Raw genomic sequence first — 18,641 nt, 5'->3', positions numbered from 1 at the left:
TCCAGCTCCATTCTTGCCCCACAAAAGTTAGCACAAGGCAAGTTGACTATTGTCCTGGGCTGACAATTGTCCTTCACCACCATCATCCTAAACCTTACAATACTATGATCCATATCTCCTAAATGATTCCCCCCAGCCACTGACATTTGATTAACTTGGCTAACTTTATTTCAAGAACCAAGTCAAACATTGTCACCCTTATTGGACTAAATAAGCATGGCTGTAGGAAATTCACCTGAACACAATCTAGTAAAACACACAGGGTGTTTCGTATTTGGAATGATGTGCCAGAGGAAGTGGTAAATGCAGGTACTGTTACAGCATTTAAAAGACATTTGGACAGATACATCAAAGGCAAAGTTTAGAGGGATTTGGGCCAAATGCAGGCAAATGGGACTAGTTTAGTTTGGAAGCTTGGTCAGCATGGATGAGTGGATGAGTTGGACCAAAGGTTCTAATTCCATGTTGTATGACTCTGTACCCCTCACAGCCCCTTCAGTTACCAATATAAATCTATATTTGGAATTAAAGTTCCACATTAAAGCTGTACTGCCATGTTGACTTCTCACTGTGATTTCTCTACAGATTTGTTCCTCTACGTCCTTCCCACCAGTTGGTGGTCTGTGTGCTATACCAAGCAATGTAGTACACCTTTTCGCTCCTTAGATCTAGTCAAATTGTCTTTGAACCATGTGAAATCTTCTTTTTCTAACTTTGGAATGATCTCCTTAAACAAATGCTGCTAATCTCTCCTTTTATTTCCTTTTCTATCTTTTATGAACACTTTGCACCCAGAAATATATCACATTTAGTCTTATGCTTCTTTGAGTCATGTTTCTGCTATTACCACAACAGCACTTGGAAAACAGTGGCAGGATTGGACAGAATCAGCACTTAGGGAAAGGAAATTATGCTTGACAAATCTATTGGAACTTGTTCAGGGTATAATGTTGATTGGGGGCACCAGTGAATGTGATTTACTTGGACATTTAGAACATGAAGTGCATGGCATTGGGGGTAGCATACAGACATGGATCAAGAACTGACTCGCATACAGGAAACTAAAAGTAGAAATAAGTGGAGCATTTTCTGAGTGGCAGTCAGTGACCCGTGGGTAACACAGATCAGTGCTTGGACCCCAGCTATTCACAATATAAATGATTTAGATGCAGGAACTAAATGTAATATCACCAACTTTGCAGATGACACAAAGTTGGTTGGGAGGTTGAGCTGTGAGGAGGATATAGAGATGCATCAGTGTGATTTGGGCAAGTTGTGTGATTGAGCAAATGCATGCCAAGTGAAGGATAATTGTGAGATTGTCCACTTTAGAAGCAAAAATAGGAAGGCAGATAGGCATCTGAAGGGCGATAGATTTGGAGGAAGAAGGAAAATGCAGGAAGAAGGAAAATGATATGATGGTCTGCATAATGAAAGGTTCTAACAGGACTAGACTGGGTAAGTGCAGAAAGGATGTTCCCAGTGACTGTGGAATCCAGAACCAAGGGCCAAAATGTTGAATGTTTTCAACAAGGAGAGAGATAAAGATCTTATGTCTAAAGGTATCTTGGAGGACCGAACATATGCAGGAGCAGGGTACTGAGTAGGATTATTTATTATGATCTTATCGAATGGTGGAGCAGACATAAAGGGCTGATGGCTTATTAGTGTTCCTATTTGCTGTCTTTGTGTGTTTCCACACATCGTTTCTTCTGTAAATCCCCTTCCTCTACTCTATGCATTCTCATCCAAGCACAAAAACCCTGATTTAGACTTCATTGCTTTCTCACATACTACAACTTCATGTATTCACTTCCTGTTCTCTATGCTAGTGCTATCAGTCTGTCCAAGTATTTTGTGAATCTTGGTATTCTTGTAAAATATTATCTCCGTTCCCACATCCTTTCCAAGTTACTTTCAGGCCCTCCCTACAGCACTAGCAAAACACCCTCAAGAATCTCAGTCGCAGCTCTGTTGAGGTCCAACCATCCGGTTTGCACAATTTCTGACTTCCAAGATCTTCCATCTTCTCTCAGGGTCCTCGGAACCTAAAATTCTCCCTCTTGTACCATCTTTCCAGCATTGCAGTAATCTAGCTTATCTTTCTATGCTACCTTGCATGTAGTACTGGGAGTAATCCAGTTATTATTATATTTGAGGTCTTCCCTGCTAATTTTCCACCTTGCTACCTAAATTTTGGTTCCAAGACCTTATTTCTCTTACTGACCATGACATTGGTATCTATGTGGAACTTGACATCTGGCTATTCAGAATGTCTTGCAGGTGTTCTGATATCCTTGACCCTGGTACCAGGTGATAACATTCTATCCTGGTGCCATTTCTACCGCCACTGAAACACCTCTCTATTCCTCCTAAATAATGGATTCCCAATTTCTATTGCTCTTACTTTTTTTCTTCCTCCACTCCTGCACAGTGGAGCTGCTTCTATTGCCACAAAAGTTGCCCTGATTGCACTCCCTTGAGGAACCAGACCCCCAACAGCTTCTTTAGGTAGAGACCTTGCCGTACTACTTGAGTTATTACCAAATATTTAAAAGTTTGATTTTAATTATAACCAGCAGGTGCAAGTTTGCAATTAATGGTGCCCATTTTCTTATCAAATGGTGGAGCAGATGTGAAGGGCTGAATGGCTTATTAGTGTTCATATTTGCTGTCTTTGTGTGCAAAAACAATGTTCCAAACTACTTGTTGAAAAATGTGAAAGTTGTCTTGTGGTGGTGTGTCAGAGGGATGATGGTTGGTTCTTTCTGTGACTTTTCTTGTCCCCTTTACTATCTGCAATCAAATGGTAGCCAATGAGATCCACCTCATCATTTTTTCAGAATGTTGCTCCAATTTACTCCGTCATCATGCTGCCAGATATTTTGTGCGTTTTGACTATTTATATCTCTTTTTCCTGCCTATTAAGTTTCCTTCTGAACGTATTGCAATGTAAATTCCATTTATCAGAAGATTCACTCCAGATTTCCCATAATAGTTTATGAAAGCATAAAACTATATTTAGTTATGTTTATGCACCTGTAATGAACACTAAAGTTGTTACATGAAGTTATAAGTTAACTACTTGGTGATTAGAGAATGCTTGATAATTAATTCCTCAAGTAAAATGTTAGTAATGCCTTACTGGGGAGCACCTCATTCCAAATCAGTAACTTGTGGCTTCATGGTGGTGAAGCACAGATTCTCGGTTGCCATTCCTACATAATACTGAGCAAGTGGCTGGTTGATGGTAAGTGGAGGTAAGAGATCTCCTGCCACTTTTAGGAAGGAAATCCTTTTGAAGAAGGCCAGCGTTTATCTCTAAATCAATACAGATTATCTAACCATTATTACATTACTGTTTGTGGGACATGACCATGTGTAAAGTTCCTGCACGAAACGGTAACTACTGTTATGATCCTAGTTAATGGTAATACTGGACAAATCAGATTTCTGAGTGAAAACTAATTTGATAGATCAAAATTTTTGTTTTGCAATTTAGTTTCCTTGATGGTCATTCTCATTTGTTAGGAAAATGATAAGAGTCCATTATTAAGGAAGAACAAGCAGGACGTTTAAAAAAGCTTGATATAATCAAATAAATTTTGTGAAGAGCAATCATGTACGAAATACTTACCAGAGCCCTTTTGAAGAAATAATAAGCAGAATTGAAAAAGGGGAACCCATATAGTATATTTGGTTTCCAGAAGTCACTCCATCATGTGCTGCTTGAAAGGTGGATGGGCATCGCTAGCTGGGTCAGCATTTATAGCCCATCCCTTGTTGTTCTTAGAGGTGATGGTGAGCAGCTGCCACCTTGAACTGCTGCAGTCTGTAGGTAAACAGGTAATACTGTTAGGGTGGGAATTCCAGGAATTACAGTCAAGGAATGGCAATTTTTTGTTTTGTTTTGTCTTTGGTTACTGTCGTTTCCAGTGCCTAGATCAATGCCACGTGGGCCACTTTTATTCCCTTTTTTTCCTTTTAGTGGGTGTTACAACTAAATGGCTTGATAGGCCATTTCAGAGGGCAGTTATGAATCAGCTACATTGCTGTGGGTTTGGAGTCACATGTAGGCCAGACCAGGTAAGGACATTCATGACCCAGATGGGTTTTTCTCATGGTCATTATTAGACCCTTAATCCCAGATTTTTTTTTGATATTGACATAGAGGCGAACAACATGGAAACAGACATTCTGTCCAACTCGTCCATGCAGACAAGATATCCTATATAAACCTAGTCCCATTTGCCAGCATTTAACCCATATCCCTCTAAACCCTTTGTTTTCATATACCCATCCTTTTAAATGCTGTAATTGTACCAGTCTCTGCCACTTTCTCTGGCAGCTCATTCCATGCATGCACCACTCTGTGGAAAAAGTTGCCTCGAGTCCATTTTAAATCCTTCCCCCCTCACCTTAAACCTATGACCTCTAGTTTTTCTGCATGAGATAGCTCATGCTATTGGGATTAATGTATTAGCATGGATTAAGGTGAGCACAGAAGACACTGAGTCCAGATTAATGCATCTTTTTCAGGTTGGAAAGATATAACTAGTAAAGTGCCTCAAGGATCAGTAAACATAGATTATTTACTCTCTATGTTAATGACTTGAAGGAAGGGACAGATTGTAATGTGTCTAGATTTGCTGTTGACACAAAATAGGTGAGAGGCGATTCTGAGAATATTAAACAGAGTAGATTTTGGGAAGATATGTCTGCTGGGGCAGGGGGAAAATCTCAAACCAGGGGACCGAGTTACAATATAAGTCGGGGAATTCATTAAAACTGACATGAAGGAGTTGCTTCTAGCAGTCATTAGTTACTTTCTGTAATTCTCTACCGCAGCCAGTTGTAGAAGCTAGATCACAAAGTATTTAGAGGAGGTAGATATTTGAAATATTGAGTAGTTGAGGCTATGATCAACTGGCTTAAAAGAGAAGTTGTGGCCTGAGGTATATCAACAATGATCTTGCTGAATGGCAAGGCTAGCTTGAGGGGTCGAATAGCTGGCTTCTACTCCTATTTCCTATGAACATATTTATTGTAAAACTTCTTTTAACAGAAATACACAGGTGAAGTACACACAAGAAAAGTAACAAAGCATAGATAAATGCATATATGACAATTTAGAAGGATCTTAACATGTTGTGGTTCTGTTCATCGAGCTGGGCGAACCACAACAACGAGCACCCGAGCTACAAATCTTCTCCCAAACTTTGAGGATCTTAACAAGAACGGCAAGAAGAAAGATTTTCCTAGCATTGTGCCTTATCATCACTTAACTCTTTTTCAGTTATTGCCCTTAAACTGATTTTACCCATCTCTTCTCTCTGAACTGCTGAAGTAGATTTTTTCCCACCCTGGCAGTCAGAAAATGCCCTTCCTGCTAGGATGACTTTTCTTCAGAATTCAACCTATTCATGGTCACTTATCATTTGTTTCTGTTTCATAAAACTCAACTTTGTAAACGTTCAGTAATTGAGTTCTCAGGTAGCTGATAGTCATTTAGTTTGTCATATGCCATTATTGAAAATGCTGTATTTGGTTCATTTCTTAAAATACTTTCTAAACAAAGGTCAGAAAATTAAGTCACCTCCAAAGAAATGAAGACTGAAATCTGATTTTCCTTCATTGTCAAGTTCCCAAAATAATAACCATATACCACAAATCTACCTCACTACGTATTCAAAAATGCATCATTGTTTGGAAGTGATGTCATGAAATTGTGAAAATCAGTATATAAATGGCAGGGCTTTTGTGGCACAGTGATAGTGCCCTTACCTCTGAGCCAAGAGATCCAGTTTCAAGTCCCATCTCCTCCAGAGGTGTGTAATAATATTTCTGAACAGATTGATTAGAAAATATTTGTGAATGCTGGAGTTCTGTTTTGTTTTCAATTCTCAACAATGGTGAGATCAAATTAATGAAACATACTGACACCTACTGTCAGAAAGTTAACCAATTTGTTTCTCTCTAATTTTTCCATTTCTTTTTTCCCAATTGCTTTCGCAGAAAAATTGTCTTCATATATAAGATTCAACGAAATTCCAATTTTACTTTGCCTCACTGGGGTACTATTCAAGCCTGGTTCAACTTAAAATGAGTTTGTCTCAAGCATAAGCTATTGCTAGTGGGTTCATTGGTTGATAATATCATGGAATGATATAGCACAGAAAGTGGATCTAAGAGCAATTGTGTTCATCCGATTTCTCTGCTCTTTGTGTGCATCACAGATGTTTTTCTTTCCTTCTAGTGTATTTCCAGTTCCAATTTTGAAAGCTTCTTCATCCTATAAGCGCATTTGAAATCCTAACCCTCATTGATTAATTCAATTTTTCCACATTCGTTCTGGTTCTTTTGCCTACCACTTCAGAAGTGAGCCTTCTAGTTATTGAACCTTAAACCATTGGAAACAACCACTCTCTTCTCCACTCTAGCTAAACACTTCATGATTCCAAGCATTTTCATCAAAACTCCTCTTAGCAGTCTGCTCTAAGGAGGATAATTTCAGCTTCTCCAGTCTATCAACATGACTTAATCCCTGCTGCCATCGAACCATCTGGTAAATCTTTCTGAACCTTCCTCCAAAGCCTTCAAGTTCTTCCGAAAAAGTGTTGAATCTCATTACCCTTTGAATGAGATGTTTCATATAATTTAGAGAGAATATAAAAACGCTTGTTGAGGGAAAACTTATTAGTACAGGAAAAATTTTAAGGCCGGATAACACAAGGAAGCGCTGAAATCTCATCTGCGGTCAATAAATAACCTGTATTCATTAGTGTGATATATTAAATGTTAAACAAAACTACATTTCTTCTATGTAATAGAGTTATCAGGTGCTGTCTGATGCCCATTAGTTCTTGTTCAATTACTATTACTCATTGGGGGTCAGTTTAGTTCTATTGGCTGAAAGGCTGGTTTGTGAAGCAGAGTGATGCCAACATCACCGGTTGAGGTTACCGTGAAGATTCAACTTCTCAAATTCTTCCATCACCAGAAGAATATATTATCATCCCATTCCTCCCCCTCCCCCAACCCAAGCAAAATGCTCAGAGAGACAGTATAGGTTTACCTGCTTCATCTTTATTCCAGGTCCTGCAGGGAGAGAATGATCACCCATGTGTACAGAGATGAGAGTTCTTGGTCTCTCTCAAACAGCAGTTTCTTAGTGAATTATATAGTCATTTTACAGGGAGGAGCATCTAGATAAGGCAAAACACATATTGATTGGGTGACCATTATAATCAGGGAGTGTCAATAGTAAAGGTTAAGCCATCTGATGTTACACAATGAATAACTGGCTTCACATAATGCATACTTTCCACCTTGTTAACTGACCTTACATACTGAATGCTTCCAATATTATTAAATGGTTCTACATAATGAATGCTTTTCCATCTTGTTAACTGATTACTCTTGCCTCCAGCCCCCCCATTGTTAACTGCAAATTCTTATCTGATCTGAGTCATGCTCAGCTGAACCTCTTGTTTCACAAAACCCAAAACTTAACTCTTTCCCTACACACATTCTCAATATCTCATGAGAGAGCAGTCCCATGGTCTCGTAACACTGTGGTGACTTTACTGTTGTTGATTTGTGGGATGTGGGTGTCTCTGGTTGGGCCAGTATTTATTGCCCACACCAGTTAACCTTGAAGTGGTGGTGAGCTGCCTTCTTGAACTGCTGCAGTCCATTTGCTGCAGATAGATCCACAATGCTGTTAGGGATGGAGTTCCAGGATTTTGGCCCAGTGACACTGAAGGATGGCACTATATTTCCAAGTCAGAACATTGAGTGGCTTAAAGGGGAGCTTTTAGGTGGTGGCTTTGTTCTTCTAATATAGTAGTGGTTGTTAACTTGGAAATGCTGTTTAAGGAATCTTGGTAAGTTTATGGAGTGCTTCTTATTGATGGTATATGCTATTGCTACTGAGCATCAGTGGTGAAGGGAAAGAATGGCACCACATCCACAAAGTCAATTAGGCTGCTTTGAAGTTAGCTTCAGGCTTCTTGAGAGTTGTTGGAGCTGCAGTCACCCAGGCAGATGGGAACTATTCCATCACTCTCCTGAATTGTGCTTTGTACATGCTGGGAGAGGCTTTGGAGTGGGTCCCTCACTATAGGACTCAAAGCCTCTGACTTACTCTTGTATGCACACCATTTATATGACTAGTCCATTTTAGGTTCTGGTCAATGATAACCCCCGAAGGATATTGTTAGTGGGGGCAATAGTTAAATCCTCTCTCATAGAGTCATAGAGTTGTACAGCATGGAAATAGACCCTTCAGTCCAATTCATCCATGTCAACCAGATATCTTAAATTAATCTAAATCCATTTGCCAGCATTTGGCCCATATCCCTTAAACCCTTCTTATTCACGTACCTATCCAAGTGTGCCTTTTAAATGTTGTAATTGTACCAGCCTCCTCCACTTCCATATATACCACCCAGTGTGTTAAAAAGTTGCTCCTTGGGTCCTTTTTACATCTTGCCCCTCTCACCTTAAACCTATGCCCTCAAGTTTTGGACTCCCCTACCCTGGGCAAAAGACCTTGGCTATTCACCCTATCCGTGCCCCTCATGAATTTATAAACCTCTAAGTGTCCTAATCAATGTCCTATACAGCTGCAACATGACATCCTAACCCTTATACTCAATGCACTGGCCAATAAACACAAGTGTACCAAATGCCGCCTTCTCTACCCAGTATACCTGTGACTCTACCTTCAAGGAACTATAAACCTGCACAACAAAGATCTCTTTGTTCAGCAACACTCCCTAAGATGTTACCATTGAGCGTATAAATCCTGCCCTGATTTGTCCTATCACAATGCAATACCCCACATTTATTTAAATTAAACTCCATCTGCCAATCCAAAGTCGTTCAGCCCATCTGATCAAGATCCCATTGTATTCTGAGATAACCTCTTGACTGTCCACTACACCACCGATTTTGGTGTCATCTGCAAGTTTACTAACCATTCCTCCTATTCACGTTCCAATCATTTATATAAATGAAAAAAAGCAGTGGACCCAGGACTAATCCTATAGCACACTGCCGATCATAGGCTTCTAGTCCAAAATACAATTCTACTCCACAACCCTCTATCTCCTACCTTCAAGCCAATTTTGCATCCAAATGGCTAGCTCCCATGCAATCTAACCTTGCTAACCAGTCTACCATGTGGAATCTTGTTGAACATTTTGCTGAAGTCCATACAGACAACTTCCATTGTTCTGCTTTCATCATTCCTCTTTGTTACTACTTCAAAGAATCAAATCAAGTTAGTGTGGCACAATTTCCCACGCACAAAGCCATATTGCCTATCCCTAATCAGTTCTTGCCTTTCCAAACACATGTAAATCCTGTCCCTCAGAATCCCCTCCAACAACTTAGCCACTGCTGACATGAACCCCACTGGTCCATAGTTCCCTGGCTTTTCCTTACCACTTTCCCTAAATAATGGCACCATATTTGCCAACCTCCAGTTTTCCAGTACCTCACCCGTGGCTATCAATGATATAAGTATTTCATCAAGGGGCCCAGCAATCACCACCCCAGCTTCCCATGAAGTTCTGGGATGCACCTGCTCAGGTCCCGGGGATTTATCCACCTTCGTGCGTTCTAAGACTTCCAGCACCACCTCTGTAATATGGACATTTTTCAAGATATCACCGTTTAATTGATCTAAGTTCTCTAGCTTCCGTAGTAAATATTGATGCAAAATACTTATTTAGTATCTCGCCTATCTCCTACATTTCCACACATAGATGGCCTTGTTGAGCTTAAAGAGGCCCTATTCTCTCCCTCATTACTCTTTTGCCTTTTAATATATTTGTAGAATCTCTGGATTCCCCTATTTACCAAAGCTATCCCGCGTCCCTTTTTTACCCTCCTGATTTTCCTTTTGAGTATACTCCTACTGCCCTTTTACTCCTCGAGGGGATTCATTCGACCTCCGCTGTCTATACTTGCCATATGCCTCCTTTTTCTTGGCCAGAGCCCCAGTTTTTGTAGTCATTCAGTGTTTCCTACATCTATCAGCCTTACCCTTCACAATGATAGGAACATATTATCTTGTTGGATATGGTCATTATGCCACTTGTGAGGCATGAATGTTACTTGCCACCTGTCAGCTCAAATCTGGACATTGACCAGGTATTGCTGAATTGAGACATTGGCTGCTTCAGTATCTGAGGAGTCGTGAATGATGCAAAACATTGTGTAAGTATCAGCAAACGTCTCACTTCTGATATCATTGGTCATTGATGAAGCAACTGAAGATGGTTGGCTCTCAGCCACTATCTTGAGATATCCCTACAATGATTCCTCGAGCTCAGATGACTGGTCTCCAACAACCACAACCATTTTCCTTTGTGCTAGGTGAACTAGTGAAGAAGTTTTGCTCTGATACCCTTTGAAGCTAGTTTTGCAGGATTCCTACACATGATAAGATGCAACCTTCACCTTGAGGGGAATCCCTCTCACTTCTGCTTTGGAATTCAGTTTTGTCCATGTTTGAACCAATGCTGACATGTGACCCTGGCGGAACCCAGTGATAAGGTTATTGTGAAGGAAGTGCTGCTTGATCTCACAGTTGATGTTCCCTTCCATGACTGATAATTGAGAACCAGTAATTGGTTCAGCTGGAATTGACCTATTTTTTGTGTACAAGGTGTCTCTGGACAATTTTTCCACATTTCCTGTTAGTTGTCTGTGTTTTCGCTATACTGGAGCATGTTTTGGTGGACTTAAAAGGGGAAAAAAAACAAAACAAAAATATTTTAAGGGTTTTGCTCGGGGAAATACTGGGGAGGATGTTTTTCCTGCTAGCGAACTCCAGGACTAGGAGTTTCAGCCTCAGAATAAGTTTGGCTATCCATGAATAAAATTAGACACTCTCTATTCAAAAATTTATGTATTTTTGGAATGCTCAGTTCCACAGCACTGTTATTGAGTGTATAATAGATGTTTTTGATCAAGGATATGAGAGAGTTATTACGAAGATATGGGTTTACTGTATCTTCAAGAAAGTTAAAAGCTAGCAGAACTATCCGACAGCACCAAGTGTCCTGAAGAAGATACCTTTTGGTCCAGCAGCTAGGGTAGCTGGTTGCCTGGAGACAAAAACAAATTTGCATGCGACCAATCAGCTTACATTATGCTTTGGGGGCATAAGACCGGGATAAATTGAACCGTTCGAGGATAACGGCCAAAAGACCAACAGATGTCGGCTGCTAGTCAGAACTCTGAGGGGTACTTGTCTAGAGAAGGAGTTTGCACAGAGAAAAACATTAACACTGACCTGGGCAGCAAATCTATAGAGGAAGATATAATGAGAAGATTCAACAGCTAGCTGGTTTCGAAATTTGAATTTTTTAGTAAATCTTAATCGGAGGGTTTTATTGGACGAGTATTATAGAAGGGAAATTAAAAGATAGGTTAGAGGAAAGAGTTGTAAATAGCTGTTAGTTAATTATTCTCTTATACTTTAAAAAATAAAGTTGTTAATTTTTACTTTAAATAGTTCTTGGCCTCGAATTTTCACAGATTACTGCATGGGATAAATCTTTCCTTTGTTGCTGGTTTAAATTAAGCAGGGGGATTTACCCCTGTTGTAACAGGACAAGAAAGTGGATTTGAAGTGGAAGATCAACAATGATGTTGAATGTTGGTGTAGGTCCAAAGAGCCGTACGTTCTACTCCTGCTCCTTTTTGTCCTGTTCAGCATACTAGCCTCTAATCTGTTAAATATATTATAAGCAATCCATAATGAGTATTGTTCACTTTGGCAAAAGCTTAATATTGGGTCTGAAATTCCTTGAACTGCTGAATACTTCTAAGAAGAAACATAATAAACATTTTCATTTTTCACAGACCAGAGACTGGATCTATGCAAACTAAGCCCTAATGACAATGATACTGTAAGGGGACAGATAGTAGGTATGTATAAACATTTTTGTTTTGAAGTGTATAAACAATTATTGGAATATTTTTAACATTGATGTAAAATTGGATATCCTATTATTCCACTTCGTCTGTTTCATGATGTTGGAGCATGTGATTGAAATTTGTGTGCAAGATTGTTGGAGAGTGATCTTTTAATCTCACATGGTGAAATGAATCATGAAATAGACAAGTGAAACATGTATTTTCATCTGCAGGAAATCATTTGAGGGAAAATCAGACTTGAATACTTTTCAACAATTAAAATTATTACAGAAGGTTGAGGCATGATATTTGCCAAGAAATTGCAGAACAAGGAGACATAATTGCAGAATTGCAGCTAGGCCATTTAGAAAGCAAGCAAAATCGAGAACACTTTCAACAGTAAGGGTCATTGGAATTTTGAACGTTGTACCCAAAACCTTAGTATTTCGGATCAGTTGAATCTTGCAAGATTTTGTTAGGTCAGGACATCAAGGGATATAACACAAAGACAAGACAAAGGAGTTGAGGTATAGATTACTGTAATCTAGTTGAGTGATAAAACCAGTTCAAGATGACTGAAAGGTCTTTTCCTCTATGTGTTGTTTTCAGTTGAATAACATTTGACACAGGATAAGTAGAAAAAGAGAAAGATAAACTATAATTGTTTATTTAATGTATTCATCTAACTTATTTCTATTCCTAATTACAAGGAAAATTGGTAAGAGGTGTATTGAGTGAAATGAATTCTTCTTTATCTCTTAACAGTAAGCCTTCAATCTAGGGATCGGATAGGCAGTGGAGGTCCTGTTGTGGATTGCAGCCGTCTGTTTGACAATGATTTGCCAGATGGGTAAGAAAGGGCTGGTTGTATTATGGGTGATTAAGAACTTGAAGCAACTGTAAAATGTTGCATAATAGCACATTTGTTGTAGTGCAAGCTGATTATAACTTAAGTACTAGAGCACTTGATTCCATTTCATACTACTGGATACGGTGGATGATGTTCCAATTAGAATGTTTCAAGATATATGTAAGGAGTGAGAAAATTCTACTCGAGTTATCTGAAAAATTCATCTTGAATCAATGGATTTGTGCCTAGACACCAACTTCCCTCCCAGTTCTCAACTTCATTCCAACTTCCCTCCCAGTTTTCAACTTCATTCCAATTAGAGTTCCATTTTAAACTCCACTTTAAACTGCATTTCAAGCTTATTTTATCCTAGCTTTTCCAGTTTCTGTTGCAACAGGATCTTGTTCACCTTCTCTTCAACAAAATATAATTACTGTTATTATTCTAGCATTTTTAATGCACAATTTATAAGCCAGTTTTATTGCTGAATTATTTTATCTAGGTGCCTTGCTTCAAATAAGTCAGGACACATAAGAATAGTTTGTAAACTACACCAAACAGATGGTTTTGTGATTCTGCTGTTGTGCTGACAAAATATAGGCCAGGGTATTCTGCTTTAAAATTGGTACATAAACCATTGGAGCTGGTGTTAACTTGTTGAACTGATTTTTATGCTTCAGTAAAGTTTTGGTTAACTTATTTGAAAACTAAAATTACCCAGAAGCAGCAGTGTTCTTGAACCTTTAACCCCCTTAAACTTCTGAGTTGGGGGGAAGGGAAAGTGAAAGCGACGGAGTATGGAGTTAAATGGAAAGATAAGCAACAGGATAGCATATGTGCAGGCGGATTTTAACTCGAGGCAGACTGGGAATGCAGCAAAAAGGAAGGATAACTTAGGACATCTTATGACTTCCAATATCTCTAATGATAAGAAAGTTAGCATTAAGGCACTTTACCTGAATGCTCGTAGCATTCGTAACAAAGCAGATGAACTAATGGCACAGATCACCGTGAATGGTTATGCTGTGGTAGGCATCACAGAGACGTGGTTACAGGGGGGTCAGGACTGGCAGTTAAACATCCAAGGATTTTCAACTTATCGAAAAGACAGGGAGAGGGGGTGGGGTTGCCTTGTTAGTTAAGAACAAAATTAAATCTATGGCAATGAATGACATAGTGTTGGATGATGTGGAGTCTGTGTGGGTGGAATTGAGGAACCACAAAGGCAAAAAAACCATAATGGGAATTATGTACAGAACTAACAGTGGTCAGGACCAGGGGCGCAACATGTACTGGGAAATAGAGAAGGCATGTCAGAAAGGCAAGGTCACGGTGATCATGGGAGACTTCAATATGCAGGTGGACTGGGTAAATAATGTTGCCAGTGGATCCAAAGAAAGGGAATTCATGGAATGCTTACAGGGTGGCTTTTTGGAACAGCTTGTCATGGAGCCCACAAGGGAGCAGGCTATTCTGGACCTAGTGCTATGTAATGAACCAGACTTTATAAAAAATCTTAAAGTAAGGGAACACTTCGGAAGCAGCGATCATAATATGGTAGAGTTCAGTCTGCAGTTTGAAAGAGAGAAGGCAAAATCGGATGTAATGGTGTTACAGTTAAATAAAGGTAATTATGAGGGCATGAGAGAGGAACTGACGAAAATAGACTGGAAGCAGAGCCTAGCAGAGAAGACAGTAGAGCAAAAATGGCAGGAGTTTGTGGGTATAATTGAGGACACTGTACAGAGGTTCATCCCCAAGAAAAGAAAGATTATCCGGGGAGGGATAAGACAGCCATGGCTGACAAAGGAAGTCAGGAAATGTATGAAAGAAAAAGAGAGATCCTATAAAGTGGCCAAGAGCAGTGGGAAATCAGAAGATTGCGAAGGCTACAAAAACAAACAGAGCATAACAAAGAGAGAAATAAGGAAGGAGAGGATCAAATATGAAGGTAGGCTAGCCAGTAATATTAGAAATGATAGTAAAAGTTTCTTTCAATACATAAGAAACAAAGGACAGGCAAAAGTAGACGTTGGGTCACTTCAAACTGATGCTGGAAGCCTAGTGATGGGAGATAAGGAAATAGCAGGAGAACTTAACAATTACTTTGCATCAGTCTTCACAGTGGAAGACATGGAGTAATATCCCAACAATTAAAAGGAGTCGGGGGCTGAGTTGAGTGTGATTGCCATTACAAAAGCGAAAGTGCTAGAAAAGCTAATAGGTCTTAAAATTGATAAATCTCCTGGCCTCGATGGGATACATCCTAGAGTTCTGAGGGAGGTGGCTGAGGAAATTGTGGAGGCGTTGGTTGAGATCTTTCAAAAGTCACTGGAGTCAGGGAAAGTCCCGGATGATTGGAAGATCGCTGTTGTAACCCAATTGTTCAAGAAAGGATCAAGACAAAAGATGGAAAATTATAGGCCAATTAGCCTAACCTCGGTTGTTGGTAAAATTCTAGAATCCATCATTAAGGATGAGGTTTCTAAATTCTTGGAAGAACAGAGTTGGATTAGAACAAGTCAACATGGATTTAGTAAGGGGAGGTCGTGCCTGACAAACCTGTTGGAATTCTTTGAAGAGGTGACAAGTAGGTTAGACCAGGGAAACCAGTGGATGTGGTCTATCTAGACTTCCAAAAGGCCTTTGATAAGGTGCCACACGGGAGGCTGCTGAGCAAGGTGAGGGCCCATGATGTTCGAGGTGAGCTACTGGTATGGATTGAGGATTGGCTGTCTGACAGAATGCAGAGAGTTGGGATAAAAGGTTCTTTTTCGGAATGGCAGCCGGTGACAAGCGGTGTCCCACAAGGTTCAGTGTTGGGGCTGCAGCTGTTCATGTTATATATTAATGATCTGGATGAAGGGACTGGGGGCATTCTAGCGAAGTTTGCCGATGATACGAAGTTAGGTGTACAGGCAGGTAGTACTGAGGAAGTGGGGAGGCTGCAGAAGGATCTAGGCAGTTTGGGAGAGTGATCCAGGAAATGGCTGATGGAATTCAATGTGTGCAAATGCGAGGTCTTGCACTTTGGAAAAAAGAATACAAGCATGGACTACTTTCTAAACGGTGAGAAAATTCGTAAAGCCAAAGTACAAAGGGATCTGGGAGTGCTAGTTGAGGATTCTCTAAAGGTAAACATGCAGGTTGAGTCCGTGATTAAGAAAGCGAATGCAATGTTGTCATTTATCTCAAGAGGGTTGGAATATAAAAGCACCATTGTGCTACTGAGACTTTATAAAGCTCTGGTTAGGCCCCATTTGGACTACTGTGTCCAGTTTTGTTCCCCTCACCTCAGGAAGGACATAGTAACACTGGAGCGTGTCCAGCGGAGATTCACAAGGATGATCCCTGGAATGGTAGGTCTAACATACGAGGAACGGCTGAGGATCCTGGGATTGTATTCATTGTAGTTTAGAAGATTAAGCGGAGATCTAATAGAAACTTACAAGATAATACATGGCTTAGATTGGGTGGACGCTAGGAAATTGTTTCAGTTAGTCGATGAGACTAGGACCCTGGACACAGCCTTAGAATTAGAGGGGGTAAATTCAGAACAGAAATGCGGAGACATTTCTTCAGCCAGAGAGTGGTGGGCCTGTGGAATTCATTGCCGCGGAGTGCAGTGGAGGCGGGGACGCTAAATGTCTTCAAGGCAGAGATTGATAAATTCTTGATGTCACAAGGAATTAAGGGCTACGGGGCGAATGCGGGTAAGTGGAGTTGAAATGCCCATCAGCCATGATTGAATGGTGGAGTGGACTCGATGGGCTGAATGGCCTTACTTCCACTCCTATGTCTTATGGTTTTAATGAAATAAAATTGTAGTTAGATTTCTAGTTGGAATTCAACTTGTCCACATTGATGACCTGTTGATATAATTACAATTTGAGTTTTGTTACTGACCATCATCAATATCACTGATACGTGTTATTGGCACATGTAGTAATGAATGTAATGAAGAATCAGATAGCACTTATGCAAAATATAAGTAATTTTTTTCTTGACTTGATACCCTGAATCAATTATGGATTGGTGCTGAACATATTCTGAAACTAGAAAGACAAAAAAAACACTAACAGGACTGACAGAAACGGAAGTGCGTATAGGTCGAGTGAGTTTGAATAGCATGCCCTGAAATTTGAATTGAATACATTTGGACATTGAAATCTGTGAAAATGCATAACTAAAAATAAAAAAGGCATGATTGTAAAATTAGATTCTCTGAATGCCAAGTACTTCTGAAGATGTGCATGATTATTTTAAGGAATGATGCAAGTTTATGATTTGTTTTTCCTGGATTTAATCAAAAACTAAGTACTAATAGCCAGCAGTTGATTGAAAAGAGACTGCTTCTAATGACAAAAAGCAGGTAGACTCTAAGGAGATCCTGCTTGCCCAGAGCAATGCGTCATTTTAATGATTATGAGGTGATTGTAACAAGGTCAACCAGGTGGACTTCATAGAATGAGTTCTCTGATTGGGGCTGCTAATCTGGTTCAGTCTGGGAGCCTTGGCTGACAGGTGAAGACAGGAGTGTTAGAGCTTCTGTTCTGTCTGAGAGCGGTGTGTGAGGAACTTGGATCAATGTCAAGGACTTTCCACATGTAATTAAAGGGTGAATTGGTGACGGGATACCTGCCTCTGTGGAGTTATTTCAGGTTAAACATAGGAAATGTAGAAAACTGAGGCTCCATAGAATTTGTCACTGTGGGACTGTTTCATTTTCACAATTTGTTTAATATTCAATAGCTTCCCACATATTAAAAGGTAAAGTACAAGTCCTTAGCAGGAGTTTACTCCTATAAAGAAGTCTTATCATCTCGCTTGTTTTATGAAGCAAATTACTTCTAATTATTTCACCTCCATATACAAATCACAAATTAATTTGTACAAATTGCCTTGCATATAGAGCTTCAGCTTTACTAATTGCTTGGAATTCCCAGCCTTTTTCTGATTTAAAAATCCCTTGTAGCCAATTCCTTAATCGTACTTGTTTAAGTATTGTTCAAGTTCACTTTTGAACTTTGGAAATACCGCCTTTGAGTCCCAGGCAACTTGGTCCTACCTTTCTGCTTAGTTGCTGAATTTGTTTTTTCATATTTTGTGTACCTTTACCAAACTCTGTTCTTGATGTTGTTGTCACAGTGAGTTCCAAACAAGAGCAAGTACTATTGCTGTCTCTGATGTGAGATTATGATAATGAAGAAGGGGAGGTTGATTTAAGTCACTTTGAGTTGCAACTTAATAGAACTATTAATTGAAATTTTATAGTGCACTGAGACTTAGTGCTGCTTGTCTTTGCAGCCAGTTAATCTGTTTTGTTGGTGTAGGATATTTCCTTATTGTACGAATAGTTACATTTGGCATTTTACATTGACCTAAAGTGACAGAGACAATCTATAGTTTAATGTTTAATCCACAAATATCTCTGACAATGCAACTCCCCATCACTTTTGCACTAGTGAGTATAGGTTATGCATTTGTCTTGGAATGAAGCTTGGATCTCGTACTTCTTACTTAAGAAAAGATCATTTGTGACAAATGGTTTAGAATCACTCCATCTGACCAGGCTACATTCTGGCAACTAATGAATTTGTAACCAAGTTTTGGATTGTATTTTTTGATAACCATTTCTTAGTATTGAATTGTTTCCTTTATTGGTTTTGGACACATTCCTGTGCCCATTTCCAGGAAATGTCACTTACTACTCTTTGTTTCGGTTGACTAGCTGGGAAGAACGAAGAACTGCCTCAGGTCGAATACAGTATCTAAATCACATCACACGAACAACGCAGTGGGAGAGACCTACTCGGTAAGTGAAGGATAGTGTCAGTTTTCTTTCTGCTACTGTTGA

The 18,641-nt window shown here is 39.6% G+C and overlaps 1 protein-coding gene across 3 annotated transcripts in view; it reads left to right on the top strand.

Moving 5' to 3' along the window:
• The window catches only part of smurf2 (SMAD specific E3 ubiquitin protein ligase 2), a 335,432-nt gene that overhangs the window by 220,132 nt on the left and 96,659 nt on the right, over positions 1–18,641 (top strand). For all 3 annotated transcript variants that reach the window (XM_043715043.2, XM_043715044.2, XM_043715042.2), the window contains 3 exons: positions 11,881–11,946; positions 12,700–12,784; positions 18,516–18,599. In XM_043715043.2, coding sequence (XP_043570978.1) covers positions 11,881–11,946; positions 12,700–12,784; positions 18,516–18,599 — 235 coding nt within the window. The remainder of the gene's footprint in view (positions 1–11,880; positions 11,947–12,699; positions 12,785–18,515; positions 18,600–18,641) is intronic.

Source organism: Chiloscyllium plagiosum, unplaced genomic scaffold, assembly GCF_037043375.1.
Source record: "Chiloscyllium plagiosum isolate Xiang-an unplaced genomic scaffold, Cpla_swu_hap1 HiC_scaffold_25, whole genome shotgun sequence".
Lineage (NCBI taxonomy): Eukaryota > Metazoa > Chordata > Chondrichthyes > Orectolobiformes > Hemiscylliidae > Chiloscyllium > Chiloscyllium plagiosum.
Note: the sequence above shows the minus strand (reverse complement) of the source record. Positions and strands in the feature narration are given on the sequence as shown.